We start from the raw sequence: 14,203 nt of genomic DNA, 5'->3' as shown, positions 1-14,203 counted from the left end.
GAGAGAGGCAAGGGCCAAGCCTCAAGGGCCAAGGCCCAAGGCCCCAAGGCTCAAGCCTAAAGGCCAAACCTCAAGGCAAGAGAGAGGCAAGGCCCAAGGCCCAAGCCTCAAAGCCTCCCCAAACGGCCAAGCCAAACGGCGTCCCCTGCCGTCCCCGTTCTTGAACCGTCCCGACTCGGCATCCCTCCGTTCCAACAATCCGTCCCTTCCGTCCCCTGTGACTATGGCCTACACAATCGTGTGTATCCAAGCTGGTGAGGTGGTCGCCAATATGTAGGTATTGGAGAAGGCATACGTCCAACAGCTGGCCGGCCCCCCTAGCTTGCATGGAGGCGGCCAATTCCAAGGTGGGGTGTGGGTAGGTGGCCATGCACCCACCCCCACACATAGGATTAAGAGTGGGGTTTCCCTCCCCACCTTGGCCCATACGTGGGTGCCCATAATGGGTGCCCACCCTATCAAGGACATCATTAATTATTAGGGAGGGTGCCCACTCTTAAATGAATGTGAACTTACAACCTTATAAAAAAATTAAGGGTTAGAAAGAAAGCTATAAAACAAACAAGTGCAATACACTTACCACCTGTTCACACGCAACGAAACTCGTCAAAAGACAGAGCAAACTTCACGACTCACTGGCAGGCGTCCCCGCTCAGCAAGTGGCACGTCAAACAAGCAAACACAAAAATACAAGTCATGCGAATACAGTTCCAAACATGCAAAACATGAATGCATGTGCAAACAGTATCATGGACATATCTCCCGTTCATGGAACAAGTACTAAACATCTGTCGGGCACAATAATGACACGCCAGAAAACATAAATCCCAGTCTTCCTATGGAGTGACAGTCCCATAGGTAAGACACAGATCCAGGCACGAGCCTCCCTATGGAGTGACAATCCCATAGGCAAGACACGGCACAAATACTGGCTCTTCCATGGCGTGACAATCCCATGGATAGAACACAGTCCAGGTCATACACGGGTGGCACCAATCTAGCTCCCGTCCATATGACACCATCCTGCTAACACACGGGTGGCACCAGTCTGGCTCCCGTCCATGTTATGCAAAAAAAAAAATACTGGCCCCTTCACATGAGACACCGGACTGGCCTCAAGTGAACGAGACGCAAATCTGGAGATGGACCAAATGGTCGGCCAATTGGTGACAGATATGTGCACACAAAGAGAGAGAGAGAGAGAGAGAGAGAGAGAGAGAGAGAGAGAGAGAGAGAGAGAGTGTGTGTGTGTGTGTGTGTGAGCCAGACACAGTATTGGGTCCCGAATACCCTCTGTAGGGCCCCCACCACGAATGGTGTATTTGCTTTATTAGAATGATGCAAATCTGTAAATCTTCTGACTCTTGACCTTTCACCCTCACCTTGGCTTTAGAGTTCCCCTTGGCTGTCCTGGCCCTTGGAATCTTCAGCCCCTTCTGAATTGTAAGATGAACAAATGAATTTGATAGCCTATGCTTTTATAGGCCTCATGATACTGGTGGGTGGGTTATAAAATCCTGTTTATTGTTATAAACATAACTAATAAGTCTAATGAGCTTTGGAAGTGTCATCATAGCTAGGAGGGGTGCACCATTGTCATGAATATTTGTTGAAGGGAAACTTGTTGGGAAATATACCCAATATTCAAACCCATGTTCTAAGGTTATTTGGGGCACATGAAACCTTGGCTTTACTCTTGTAAAAAGGCATCGTTTCTACCTAGAAGAAGGAGCCTATTCTCATGCATTTATGAACCCTCCAATGTTGACTTTGATGACAGATTCTAGAAGAGCATCTAGAGAGAATGTAGGAGATGACTGAGGAAGCTTGTGACCTCATCAATGATGCTAGCTGATACCTGTACTCAGCTTATATAACAGGCATCCTCTAAATGAACAAGTAAAATACGTTTCTCTTATCCTCTCATCATTAAGTTGCGATTATGCTAATTACATTTCATTAGTATTAATCTCATTCTCATGTGCGTTATCATGCTAAAACTTGTGTTTGTTCCACCTTAGAATGACAATAACTGGTTGATTGGGCAAGATAAACCAGTTGGCAACAACTTGGACAAGGCTTCAATCGAAAACTGCAAGTCCACAAATACGACGGAAAGATGTACCAAGGGGTATACAATGTGCTACTTGTTAAGTAATGGGTGTTGGACAAATCACTTACGTGAGTCGGGCAGTGTTTTTTTTACAAGTGCCAACATGAACAAACGCTACAGAGGGTCAATTAGTTGGGCAATCTAGAAGAGAGGCACATACGTATAGAGAGAGTTGACGAGAGGGCAAGGAGCACAATTGTTGGGGAGAGAGAGTGATATTGATGACCAGCAATATAATCAGCACATTAACATGGGATTAATGAGGGTATTAAGGAGGAAGACACAAGAATCATGGAAAGCATATTTGTATTATATTATTCGGTCCTTTTTATAGGAGAGGCCCCCCTTTACAAGGTGTGTGCATATGTTGCCACCACACATGCCTCATGTCAAGGCATGATGCCAAGTGTCCCTAAGAGGTGTCACCTTTACACATCATTGCTTACATAAGATCCTTCTTAGGCACTGATCCCACACATAAATGAACCTACACACGGCACACACTAGAACTACTTTATTTATGCCCTACTACAAACACAAGTAAGTGATGGGCACCTTTTTACACGTTTTCACATCTATGAATGTAAATATTCCCAAAATGGTTCCAAGCACTTTTGAGGGCCACACAAAACACGAGATTGGGGAGAGTACGAAGAGCCTATGTAAAGCCCTTGGCTCTTCACTTCCAAACATATAAGCAGCCACTTCTCCATGCACAGTCCGGTGAGAGCCAAAAAAAAACAACATAAATAACAACTATACGGGGTGGTTTCCTTGCATTTAGAAAACAATCCAACCGCAAACTATGAGTGTCATTTGGAAGAGAAAGCTCTCAATTCCCTAAGGAGATCTTTGAACGGCACAACTCCCATAGATACCATCACCACCAACACCAGCCCAAATGAAAAGTTTGTCAGCACCTCTATGCTCATTGCTAAAGCAAATGATAAACAAGCCTCGGGTACCCATATGACCCATAAAGGAGCAATTGAGACACAAGCATCAACGTATGCTTGAGCTAGAGTGCATGAGATTGGAATTCGATGTTGATCGAGATCGGCGGCAACACAAAACCGAAGAGGCTTGACATGCTGAAGAGGACCACCATAGAGCCCAACATCAACAGGACCACAAAAACCCCCTAGTTCTCCTTCACCACAAACACCAAGCTCTCCAAACCCATGTATCCTCATCGCCATCTTCAATCGTCTTCTTCAGAGAATCATTTTTAGTACGTATGACAGTAGTCTCCATTCTTCTTCTCTTCATTCTTGGTTACATCAGTTTGAGGCAGAACTTCGAGGTTCAATAAGGAAAAGGTTATGCTAACTAATGGTCATTTGGCCAATGAGGCTTGCACATGCTCAAAGAATAAGGAAGCCTTCCTTTACCTACTGGTCTATAACTAATGGTCATTTGGCCAATGAGGCTTGCACATGCTCAAAGAATAAGGAAGCCTTCCTTTACCTACTGGTCTATAAACACAAGTAATATGTTTGCATTCGTCCCCGGACTTTTGCATACGCCATTAAGCATGCCCTAAATATGAAAATGATAAATAACCGCGAACAACCCAGTAGACCAAACTTAAGACTGAGCAACGTAATGGCAATAAAGAGTAGTTCCACAACCGTTCGCAAGCTGCAAGAGCTTCTAAGATCCAACAATAAGCCCACACAGACCAAAAGGCGACCTATGCCTAACCAAAACGCCAAAGAAGCCAAGACAAAGAGTTTCTCTTCCGAGGTAACACTATCAAAAAGAAAATCGATGCTATTGCTACTACACTATCAAATACAACAAGTAATCCTTACCTACGCATCCAGTAGCTACTCCTAGCTTGTAGCTTCTACAATAGCAATTTTTGTTGTATCGCTTGTACTATAACAAGAAGCATGGATCTCCGAACCACTTAAGTATTATAATCAACACCAAGCCACAATAACCATGAAAATGGAATTAACAAAAGAATGGACCGACCACCCACCTCCCCTTCCCCCTTGAGATAATTTTTAACATCCAAAGTAGTACTTTACGTACAAACTTTGAGGGCTCCTCACTAGGTTTCCGAATACAATTTCTTGATATAAACCAAATACAATGACAACAATAAAGAATATATGTCAAAAGGTACACCAAAACCTCGTTAACCAAGGCCCAAATCTTCGTAAAGCTATTTTCCTTGTAGCCCAACACTACAAAGACTATACCAATTGCACTCAAAATCTAGAGACCTTGTCTTCACTTGGATGCAAGGCATGCATGGAGGAGAGCTTGGCTTAAGTCAGTAACAAATGCCTAAGCATATGGATCTTCAATGTGTTGTCAAAGTAGGAAGTTTGCATTAAGTTGGAAAAAAAACACCACCGTGTCAATGTACCTCTAAAAAAAGGGAAACTCATATTGAAGAGAAATGCATGCCTTTTGGTATACATGGTACCAGGGTGATGGCTAGATGGGAAAGAGAGAGAGAGAGAGAGAGAGATGACAAAGCTATAGAGTGAGAGCCAGATTACACGATTCAATCATGATTTGATTGATGTGTTGACCCTTCACCAAGTACATGCTTTTGTAGGCTTGAAGCCTTATCTTTTGACCTATAGAAATCTCTCTCTCTCTCTCTCTCTCTCTCTCTCTCTCTCTCTCTCTCTCTCTCACACACACACACACACACACTAAACTGACGACAAATGGCACCTTATTCTATCCACGTATGGGGTGTTCACATCCACGTATGGGGTGTTCACACCTAAGAGGGTGTTCAAACTAACTAAGCCTTGAATCCCAACAAACCTCGCCTCGGAGTGAAGGAGGTTTTGTCTCAAAAACATTCAATCGCCATGGTGATTTGGACTCTAGACTGCATCATGTGCTCAAAAGAGACACAACGACCATAGTGGTTGAGTACTTCAGGTATGGTACGGTAGAGTACCTGTATGGTACAGGTATGCAAAGCGCACATCAAGATAAGTACTTTGAGTACGTTCACTCTTTCAATCATCAATAATAATAATTCACCTGCAAGGTGGTAGGTGCGGTATGAGATGATACAACTATCATATGATGCACATGAGGATACGTACTTTAGTTATGTAGAGAGTTAATAAAGTACAGAACTTGGTTAACAAATTTGGTTGAAAACATATATATATAACCAGATGAATCTAGGACAGTGCTCGCGAAAAACCTTTTTTCCAACCAATGGAAAAAAGGAAGACATCGAAATCTAGCCGGTTTTCAGCTCAAAATGATGAGATTTGCCGATTTTATAACTAAAAATGGTAAAAGTTGACCGGTTTTCTTCAAACAAACTCCAATCTTATTCGGGATTTTGAAATTTCAACCAATAAAAAATACACTAAATGTCGGTTTTCGAGAGCACTGATCCAAGAACATGCCCAATTTCACCTTATGAGAAAGTGCAATTTATAACCTCATAGGCTCATGGTAGTCATCCACAAAACAATAAACCATCGATGAAAACAAATTTGGTTGAAAACATATATAAAGAATGAAAGATCAATGACAACCTACATTAGTTTATCCAAAAACAACCCCCCCTTGCTCTGACCAGAGGTATGAAGAGAATGATGGAGCCTTTTATTGCACTAAGGCATTACGAAGTGCAAAACACACAAGAATTAATTAATTCCGTTTTTGGGGAACTTCTCGGCAGAGAATCCTTGACTCACACACATAGAAAAACCAATCATATTCTTCTTCATTCAAAGAAAGATTTTCCTCTGCTCTGTGAATGCTTTGTCTTCTACTAATGTGGATGGTTCTGCTTCATCTTCATATTCTTCTTCTTGTACAAAGTTGCAATGTCTTCTCTCACTCTATGGTCATCCTTTTGAAGCACATGTCTTCACTGTGTCCAAGCTTCTTGCAGAAGGTGCACCTGAATGTCATGCCTTCCTTGACTCACACACATACGGTAATCAAAAAAACCCAATCATACTCCTCTTCATTGAGAGGACTTTCCACTCCGTTGAATGCTTTGTCTTTTGCTACTGTGGATGCTTCTGCTTCATCATCATCTTCTTCTTCTTGTACAAGGTTGGCATGTGTCTTCTCTATGGCCATCCTTTTGAAGCACCTGTCTTCACTGTGTCCAAGCTTCTTGCAAAAGTTACACCTGAATGTCATGCCTTCGTTCTAACCTTTCAACTTTGAGAGCATGGCTTTGTCTGGTTAAAGTGCAGTTCAGCTTGCTCTTTGGTGCGGCTATCTTCATCTATGTGAACTACAACCATCTCATCAAAGGCCATTTCTTGGTCCACCCATAGTACAGTTAGGGTTTAAGAAAATTTTGAAACCCCTTCTATACTAGATAGAAGAACTGCCTTCATGTCATCTTCATCAACACTGAACAGGCTAGCTATGTTGCTCAAATGCTCTCCTCAGGTATTACTCTCATTCATTTTCATAATTTCCTTGAGAAATACCTTTGAATTATTAATCTTGTTGCCAAAAAGATTCTCTAGCTTGTCCCATACCTCCTTGGTTGATTTGTCCAAGTCCACATGATGTATGAGGTTATCTACGAGTCTAAGTCCAATGAGTGCAAGGGCTTTGTCATTCTTGTCTTGCCAAACACGAATCTCAAGGACCTTGATCTGCTGCAGGTTGCTTTTCAATGCCCTTGATGACATTCCACAGTCCATCCCTCATCGAAAAAGCCTGATCTTTGTTTGCCAGGTAGAATAGTTGGAGCCATTGAATTTGTCCAAAGCAATGTTGCTTTTGTTGGTCTCCATAGCTCACATTTTTAAAAATTCCCAAATTAGTTGTTGACATAGCTAGCGGAGGCAACGGCTTGTGTGAGGTGGTGGCGAAATGATAGCAACAAGCAGAGCTTACAAAGGTAGCAGATGGTGGCAACAATGGGCGGCAACGAGCTATACCTACAAGGACCACCTACGCAAATGTAACATGCATCGGAATTATACGTAGATGAAAGGACCTACCACACAATCTCACACCGCCTGCTGTATCCTGAGTTTCGTGAGTCTTTAGCAATCCACTTTATCACTTCAAACTTTGAGAGAGAGAGAGAGAGAGAGAGAGAGAGAGAGAGAGAGAGAGATCTGTACTCAATATTGGATCCCAATTAACCACTAAAGGGTCCCCTCCTATTGCTAGGAGTATTTACTTTATTTCTTTGAAGAGAATGAATGTGGGATTGACTTTGGCGTGAGGATGAGCTCGAACGCAAGACCGGAAGACCAAACGATGGGCTGATTGTACACTACTATAGAAACACCAAAGATGTTCAATCTCGATGCCAATGCACTCTTCCAAGGTGCTGTAGGCTGAATATGCAGGCTGAGTGTTGTGTTTCTTGCAAGAGAAGGAATGATGGAAGAAGCTGCGTTATCTCCAAGAGAGGAGTATAGAGGAATCAGGATGCGCTTCAGCCTTGGTGATGATCATGAATGAACAAGCACAAGATATATACATGCATGTGAGGGCTGGTCGGTTTGCTCAAGAGCAAGTCGGCTGGTCCTCATGATACTACACAACTTGATAAATAGTCTTTATATGCTGTTTATAATGCTTTTAAGGCTGCCGAGTCCTGACTAGTCTATGCAATGGTTATAATGCTAAGCAAAGGGTACAGATGCTAAGAAAAGGTTCACATGCACATGAAGTGAATGCTTTGCAATGCAGACCATGATCTAAATGCAAACCCTATGGATTCTACTATCTGCTACATGCATGAATGATTCTCTTCAAGTGAGTTAAGGGACTAGAATTATTGACTGACCTTCTATGGCTGAGGAAAGACCTACGTAGCTCATGCCTGACATGTCCCGAACTGGGGCTTGCAATCGGGCCACAGCATACGACAAAATCATATCCTAAAAAGGGTTCCTACTGATATACAAGCTTGTCACCGTGCACTACAGTGCAGAGTGCATGTGACAACAAATCAGCTCGTGGCTAGCAGAGGCCACAAATAGAGTGGTGCAACAGTGAAGAAAGCGGGTGTAGAGGAAGATGCTTATCCCAGATCTGATACCATGTTAGTTAACATGGTACTAAGGTGATGGCTAGATGGAGAGAGAGAGAGAGAGAGAGAGAGATGATGAAGCTGTAGAGTGAGAGCTAGATTCCACGACTCAATGATGATGCGATTGCTGTGTTGAACCTTCAGCACGTAGTAACGTACATGCTTTTGTAGGCTTGAAGCCTTATCTTTTGACCCATAGAAATCACTCACACACACACACACTCTGAATTGATGACACACGGCACGCTTATCATGTCCACACACAAGGGGTGTTCACAACTAGAGGGTGTTCACACCTACTGAGCCCTGAATCCCAACATTGCCAAGCGGTGCTTGTGAGAGCTACGTATGCAAAACATTTACAGACAAGCAGCCCACAGCACTAAAAAAGGTCAACACAGCATGACGATGGTTAATCCCCTTTGTAGATGGGGGTTGACCTTGCAATCACTTGCCACTTGTGTCAATTGGCAAGAGCCAAACGGTACGTGAGTGTAAAACTTATGGGCGACCCTCTCCTTAAACATTAAGGGGATAGGTGCCCTTCTTTTAAATTGCACTTAAGTATCCTTGGATCCCAAAATGCTTCACAAGTGGTAGAAAAATAGTTCATGCCTTCATTCCCATGCATCCATCGAACTTGAATGATTCAATGCACATGTTGTTCGGCGGACAATCTCCCATTCTCAAAAGCTTGTACATGAAAGATCCAGGTTTCATGCATGAAAACCGAATCCCCAATGTGCCTAAGTTCACTCATGGTGACTCACGGGGATTATGCAAAGAGATAAGTATTGGGTATATAACATCTGTGATCAGGTCTTGGGTAGTAAAGAGATGGGCTTGCTCATAGTTTCTTGTGGGCAACTAGACGAAGGTATAACTTGATTGTGGTTTTCATTGTGCACGGAAACACAAGGCAAGGTTTGGACTTCTTGTGTGGGACTCGAGCCTAATCTGAGGATAAGTATTGGGTACATAACAATAGAGATGTTTCCTTCTAGAGGAAACATCCTCGATCTCCAAGCTCATCTCAACAAGACTCCCCCCGATGTCGTGCACTTCAGAGGACGGACTCAAGCCAAAACAAAACCATCCACTCAAGAAAGTCTTTAAGATAGAGGCTTCCACATGTACCACATGTCGGGACAAATACTCATCCATCACTAGTAGATCCTGGCAACACTGGGTCTTGTAACGTTTATATCAAATATATGGACTGACTTTTGAGACTCGATTCTAAGTTGAATTTCTTCAAGCAAAACGTGAGATCCATGGTGGCTAGACTTGGAGATTTGAGCGTGCTAGACATTTCAATTGATGAGTACTTACACAAATTTAGAGAGTGCAGTCTCGAGCAACGACACGTGGGTGCAACTACTTTATGTGGATTCTCTATCTATGGATTGACCCAAGATTATGAGAGCAAAGTCGGAAGGAATCACATGCAGGAGGATGCCATCTAGTTTGCTAGGATAGATGGAGAAACCGTGGGAGCCCCAAGATTAGAAGAACATCTCTCAAGGACCTCAAACCACTAGTACCTATGAGCAAGCTTCCCAGCCGAAATGTAAGTTTAAGTTTGGGAAAGCTTCACAAAACCAAAACCAAACCCACACTTCGGGTGAACCACCCAAATCGAAGAAGGCCTAGACGAATGAGCAGATCCTCCATAACATTTAGAAGGGCCGGTGTTTCACTCGCTTTCAGTTGAGTTGTTTGTGGGCAAAGAACAAGCCCAAAATAACTCTTGTGACCAAGGTGAAAAGTAACTCTAAAATTACTTTTGTTAATACGACAATTTTAATTATGAAGTTATCTTAGTTCAAATTCTATTGCTTTGCATGAGCATGATCAAGTTGATCACAAATTAGAGAAGACCACGGATAAAAGAGAGAAACACTTCAAAAATCAAACTTTTCAAGAGTTTCTAGTTATCAAAAAAGCACATCCTTTTATCCTTGCAAAACACGAGAAGCAATCACAATTTTAAGCAATATTACCCAAAGTTTGTCATTCAAGATAGTCAATCCTAAGAGAGAATGTTGTGACCCAAATAAGCAATATACTTAAGAACAAGTCGTCTTTTAAAAAACAAAAGCAAAGCAGCAAACTTTACAATTTTTATTGAAACTTTAAATAATGCTACCTTAATAAAAAGATATATATCTTCATTTTTGTTTAATGTTTACTTTGTAAAATCATCTCTCTCTCTCTCTCTCTCTCTCTCTCTCCCCCCAGTGCCATCATATGGATCATATATGGTGCATTGGCTTGACTATGATGTTAAAACTCCTCCTCATACTCTCTTGTATTAAAATATACTTATTGAAAAATCTTTCCTTTGATCAAATTTTTAATAAAAACAATCACAAGATACACTCTTCATAAGAAAGATTATTGTACTAACTAATAATTCCTGCAAATGGATGCATAAGGTAACAATATATGTAAGAAAGATTGTTGTACTAACTAATAATTCATGCAAATGGATGCATTAAGTAACGATAATTTGGATTTCTTAACTGCAAATACAGATTGTTTTGTTGATACCTTGCCTGAGAAGTTACCAGCAAAAAGGGTCGTACATCATTGTGTAGATGTGATTCCAAGAGAGTTCACCCCCAAACAAAACCCCATTCCATGCAAGTATAAGTCAACAAGAAGCGAACATCATGCAAGTCGATGATCCTTCTCAAAAAGGACTGGTCTGGCTAAGCTCCTCACTCTATTGCTCCTAGGTACTTTTGGTACAAAGGAAGGATAACAGCATAGGATCTGTGTAGACTACCATCCCTTCAACAAAATTATCATCAGAAATCAGTTTCCAGTACCAAGAATTGGTGGTATTCTTGATAAGCTTGATTGACCTTCAATTTTCAGCCATATTGATTTGAAGAGTGAATTTCGCGTGGTACCACATGATATTCATAAAGACCTCTCTGAGATGCAAGATTCTTTTGGTTTGTATGGATTTTGCATCCATATGGGCTACCATACAAGATGGGACAGCAAACCCTCCTTACACATTAAGAGAAGACTATCTTATGATGCTAAACTGGCTGTGAGTTGTCAAGAATCTTAAACTGAAAGTCATGGAAGAATGACATGCACAGCCATATGCAAAACATAGGAGTATTTCTGTCACTATGGATGTGCTTGAGAGAGATTTCAAATGCGAAAGGATTTAAAAGCCTATGTTTATGGGTGTATGATGGGTCAAAAGGTCAAATTTAATCGATGTAAGACACTTGGTTTCCTCAAGTCTTTGTCTATTCTAAAGGGGCTATGGAAGAGTATTACAATGGTCTTCATCGCAAATTTACCCAAAACACCTATTGGAAATGATGCAATATGGACTATATTTAACAAGTTTAGCAGACAAGTACATTTTACCCTTGTCAAGAAACCGTAACGTCAAAGCAATGGGTTATTGGAATCCAACAGTGTCGATGCATTCTCTCGCTTACCCTTCTCTTCGAACGAAATTAAAAGTAAAGCAAAGTAATAAAAGACTTCGGTGCACACCTTGGCATTCAACCTTCCGCATGTGTATGTACTATGTAGCACAGTGTACATGCCCCAACCTTCCTACCTTCATATTCACTTGCCACCCACAACCATCACCAAACCACTTGCCGAAATTTATGATGTGTCCTTCCAACCCCCAAGGCCCAAGTGATCCAACCCCTATCAATAACTCACCAACCTAGATTAACTCGCCTTTGACCCTTAACACTTGTTAACAAAGGCGTGTCTTTTGCACTACTGATATATACCAACGGAGAAAGTTCACGCTATTTCCCAAACTTGACAAAATCCAAAGTGTGATTTTAACTCCATGAGACACTAATAACGAAGATTCGAATCATCAACTCCATCATGAAAAGCCTTGATCCCTCAAACCTTGCCTTAGAGATGGATATCTCCATTCTACATTATATGCCTAGATGAATCCAGGAGCATGCCCAAATTCACCTTTTAGGAACGTTATGTTGAACAAGCCCTAGAGTTTAAGCAAACACGTGAATTTAACTCATAAGTTTAGTTTGGGGCAAAACTGAAATGAAACACATGCTCAATCATTATTCTCAAGATCCATATGACTTTGATCTCCACCCTATCCAAGTACATATTGCTCACTGTAAATTTGATGCTATTCATTTCCACCTAGCAATCACCTCATGTTTTCCTAGCAAATCCATGAGGGCATCATCTTCAATCAATCCAATTGTGTGCCAACCTTAAATGAAGTCCTTGTGGGCGCCAGGTCACTTTTCTAGAGTTTAGCAATCCCATTATGGGGCGTACATGAGCAATCTTTCAACCAATATTCAAGGACAAAGTAAAGATTAAGTAAAAAATTATGGAAAACAAGGATGAAGCATATAAAAGTTACTAGGAGGAATAAAAGTGTTGTATATATAAGCTAGAGAGAATGAGTAGCTCAAGGTGAAAATGACCCTATGTATAGATCTTGTGCATCACTCCTCTTGGAGCACCTCTGAGAATGAGGTTGAATCAACCATCCAGCTAGCATAAGACTAGCTCTTGACATAGACCTTGTCTAGGTCTAGTTCCTTAGGCATCCTCTAAGAGGGAATCCTTCTTGTAAGCAATCCACTCACCTACATAGGCCCAGAACATATGAATCCTCACCCTACATGATAAATCAACCTAACCCTGAATTACTTTATATAAGTCCCACTATATAACATGTGAAACTCTACCAATTTTCATCAGCAATGAATCCTTAGGAATTCTCAGGTGTTCCAATAGCCTCCAATTCTATGATACCATTTAAAGACCCTAAATACTCTACGTGAAGTTTGAACACTTGTGATTTGTATGCAGCCTTGCCCTATCCCTTTCTGGCTTCACATTGCCATGAAATAAAGCCTTGGTATATCTTAACACACTTTCCCTCTCCAGAGAAACAGCCTTACACCAATTCTTCATTGTAAGAGAATTTTAGTGCCTTGAAGTGAATGTAGAAGAGAAAAGTAGAACCCAAGCTAACAAAAGGACAATGACAACAAAACCTGGTGTGATTCAAATGATACCTTAATTAAATCCTAATTAACAAGTTCTAAACGCTTGGACCTCAACTGCATGACCACAAAACCTATACAAAAAAAAGATTTAGATTCACATTCCCTCACCTCATCTCGAAGCAATTTCACTTCTGATGCCTGGTCTGCAATTTTATCCAGGTAAAACTTGCATTCACTTGTCTGCATAATTGCAGGCATATATTAGCAGCTTTGCTCAACTTGCCAAGTAGAAAAGAGAATGAACACAAAACCATCCATGCACTAACTTTTCTTTCCAGTAGCAGGCTTGTTGATTCCACTTCTGCCCTAAGTAACTCTGCTCCACATGCAGCTTCCTTGTATTTATCAAGCTGTTGCTGCATCATGCACATCTCCTTCTCTAAAGTTGACACCATAACTTTGAACTCGGCAACTTCATCTTGTCGCTCTGAAGTATTGCAATGACAACATTAGAAAATTCCCTTATATATACCCCCCCAGCACGAACACACACACACACATGAGGTCTCCAAAGAGAAACTTTACCCAAAGCATGAGATGTTTCATCTAGTCTAACATGCAGGCTGTTCCTTTCAGTTATGCAATTGTGCAACTTCAACTCCAGCTCAACTATCTTGTCATCAAACGTTAAATTCCCCTTCTCTGCAGCTTCTTTGGCCTCGACTTTCAGACTTGCATCATTATCACGTTTGGACACATCAGCTCGTTCCACCTGGACAAAATGAATGTCTACTTCACATCTACAATGTGGCACCTGAAAGCATGAAAATCTAGTACCTCTGAATATAGAACAAGTATGGTCTAAGTAAAGGATACCGATAAATTATCCAGTAGGAACTGGTACCGTTCCAACTCTTTTTTCAAAACTTCAACTTGCTCAGACAACGAAGCATACAGATGGGACGTTGTAACATGCTGTTCATCATGCAGTAGCTCCTATAATGATGGAAAAGTCAGAAATTAAAATTTCTAAGAAAACACATATGGTTAAGAGCTCTATAATTTTGACAACAGTACATA

General features: G+C 41.3%; 1 protein-coding gene across 2 annotated transcripts in view; it reads right to left on the bottom strand.

The window, feature by feature from the left end:
- LOC147603127 (E3 ubiquitin-protein ligase BRE1-like 2) overlaps positions 1–14,203 on the bottom strand; it is a 70,468-nt gene that overhangs the window by 53,069 nt on the left and 3,196 nt on the right. For both annotated transcript variants that reach the window (XM_086797368.1, XM_086797369.1), the window contains exons 8-11: positions 14,000–14,119; positions 13,709–13,895; positions 13,450–13,610; positions 13,292–13,363 (exon numbers count right to left, since the gene is read on the bottom strand). In XM_086797368.1, the coding sequence (XP_086653494.1) occupies positions 13,292–13,363; positions 13,450–13,610; positions 13,709–13,895; positions 14,000–14,119 (540 nt within the window). The remainder of the gene's footprint in view (positions 1–13,291; positions 13,364–13,449; positions 13,611–13,708; positions 13,896–13,999; positions 14,120–14,203) is intronic.

The sequence above is a fragment of the Cibotium barometz genome, chromosome 65 (genome assembly GCF_041138505.1).
Source record: "Cibotium barometz isolate CiBa-2024 chromosome 65, ASM4113850v1, whole genome shotgun sequence".
Classification (NCBI taxonomy): Eukaryota; Viridiplantae; Streptophyta; class Polypodiopsida; order Cyatheales; family Cibotiaceae; genus Cibotium; species Cibotium barometz.
This window is presented reverse-complemented; position numbering and strand designations above follow the sequence as displayed.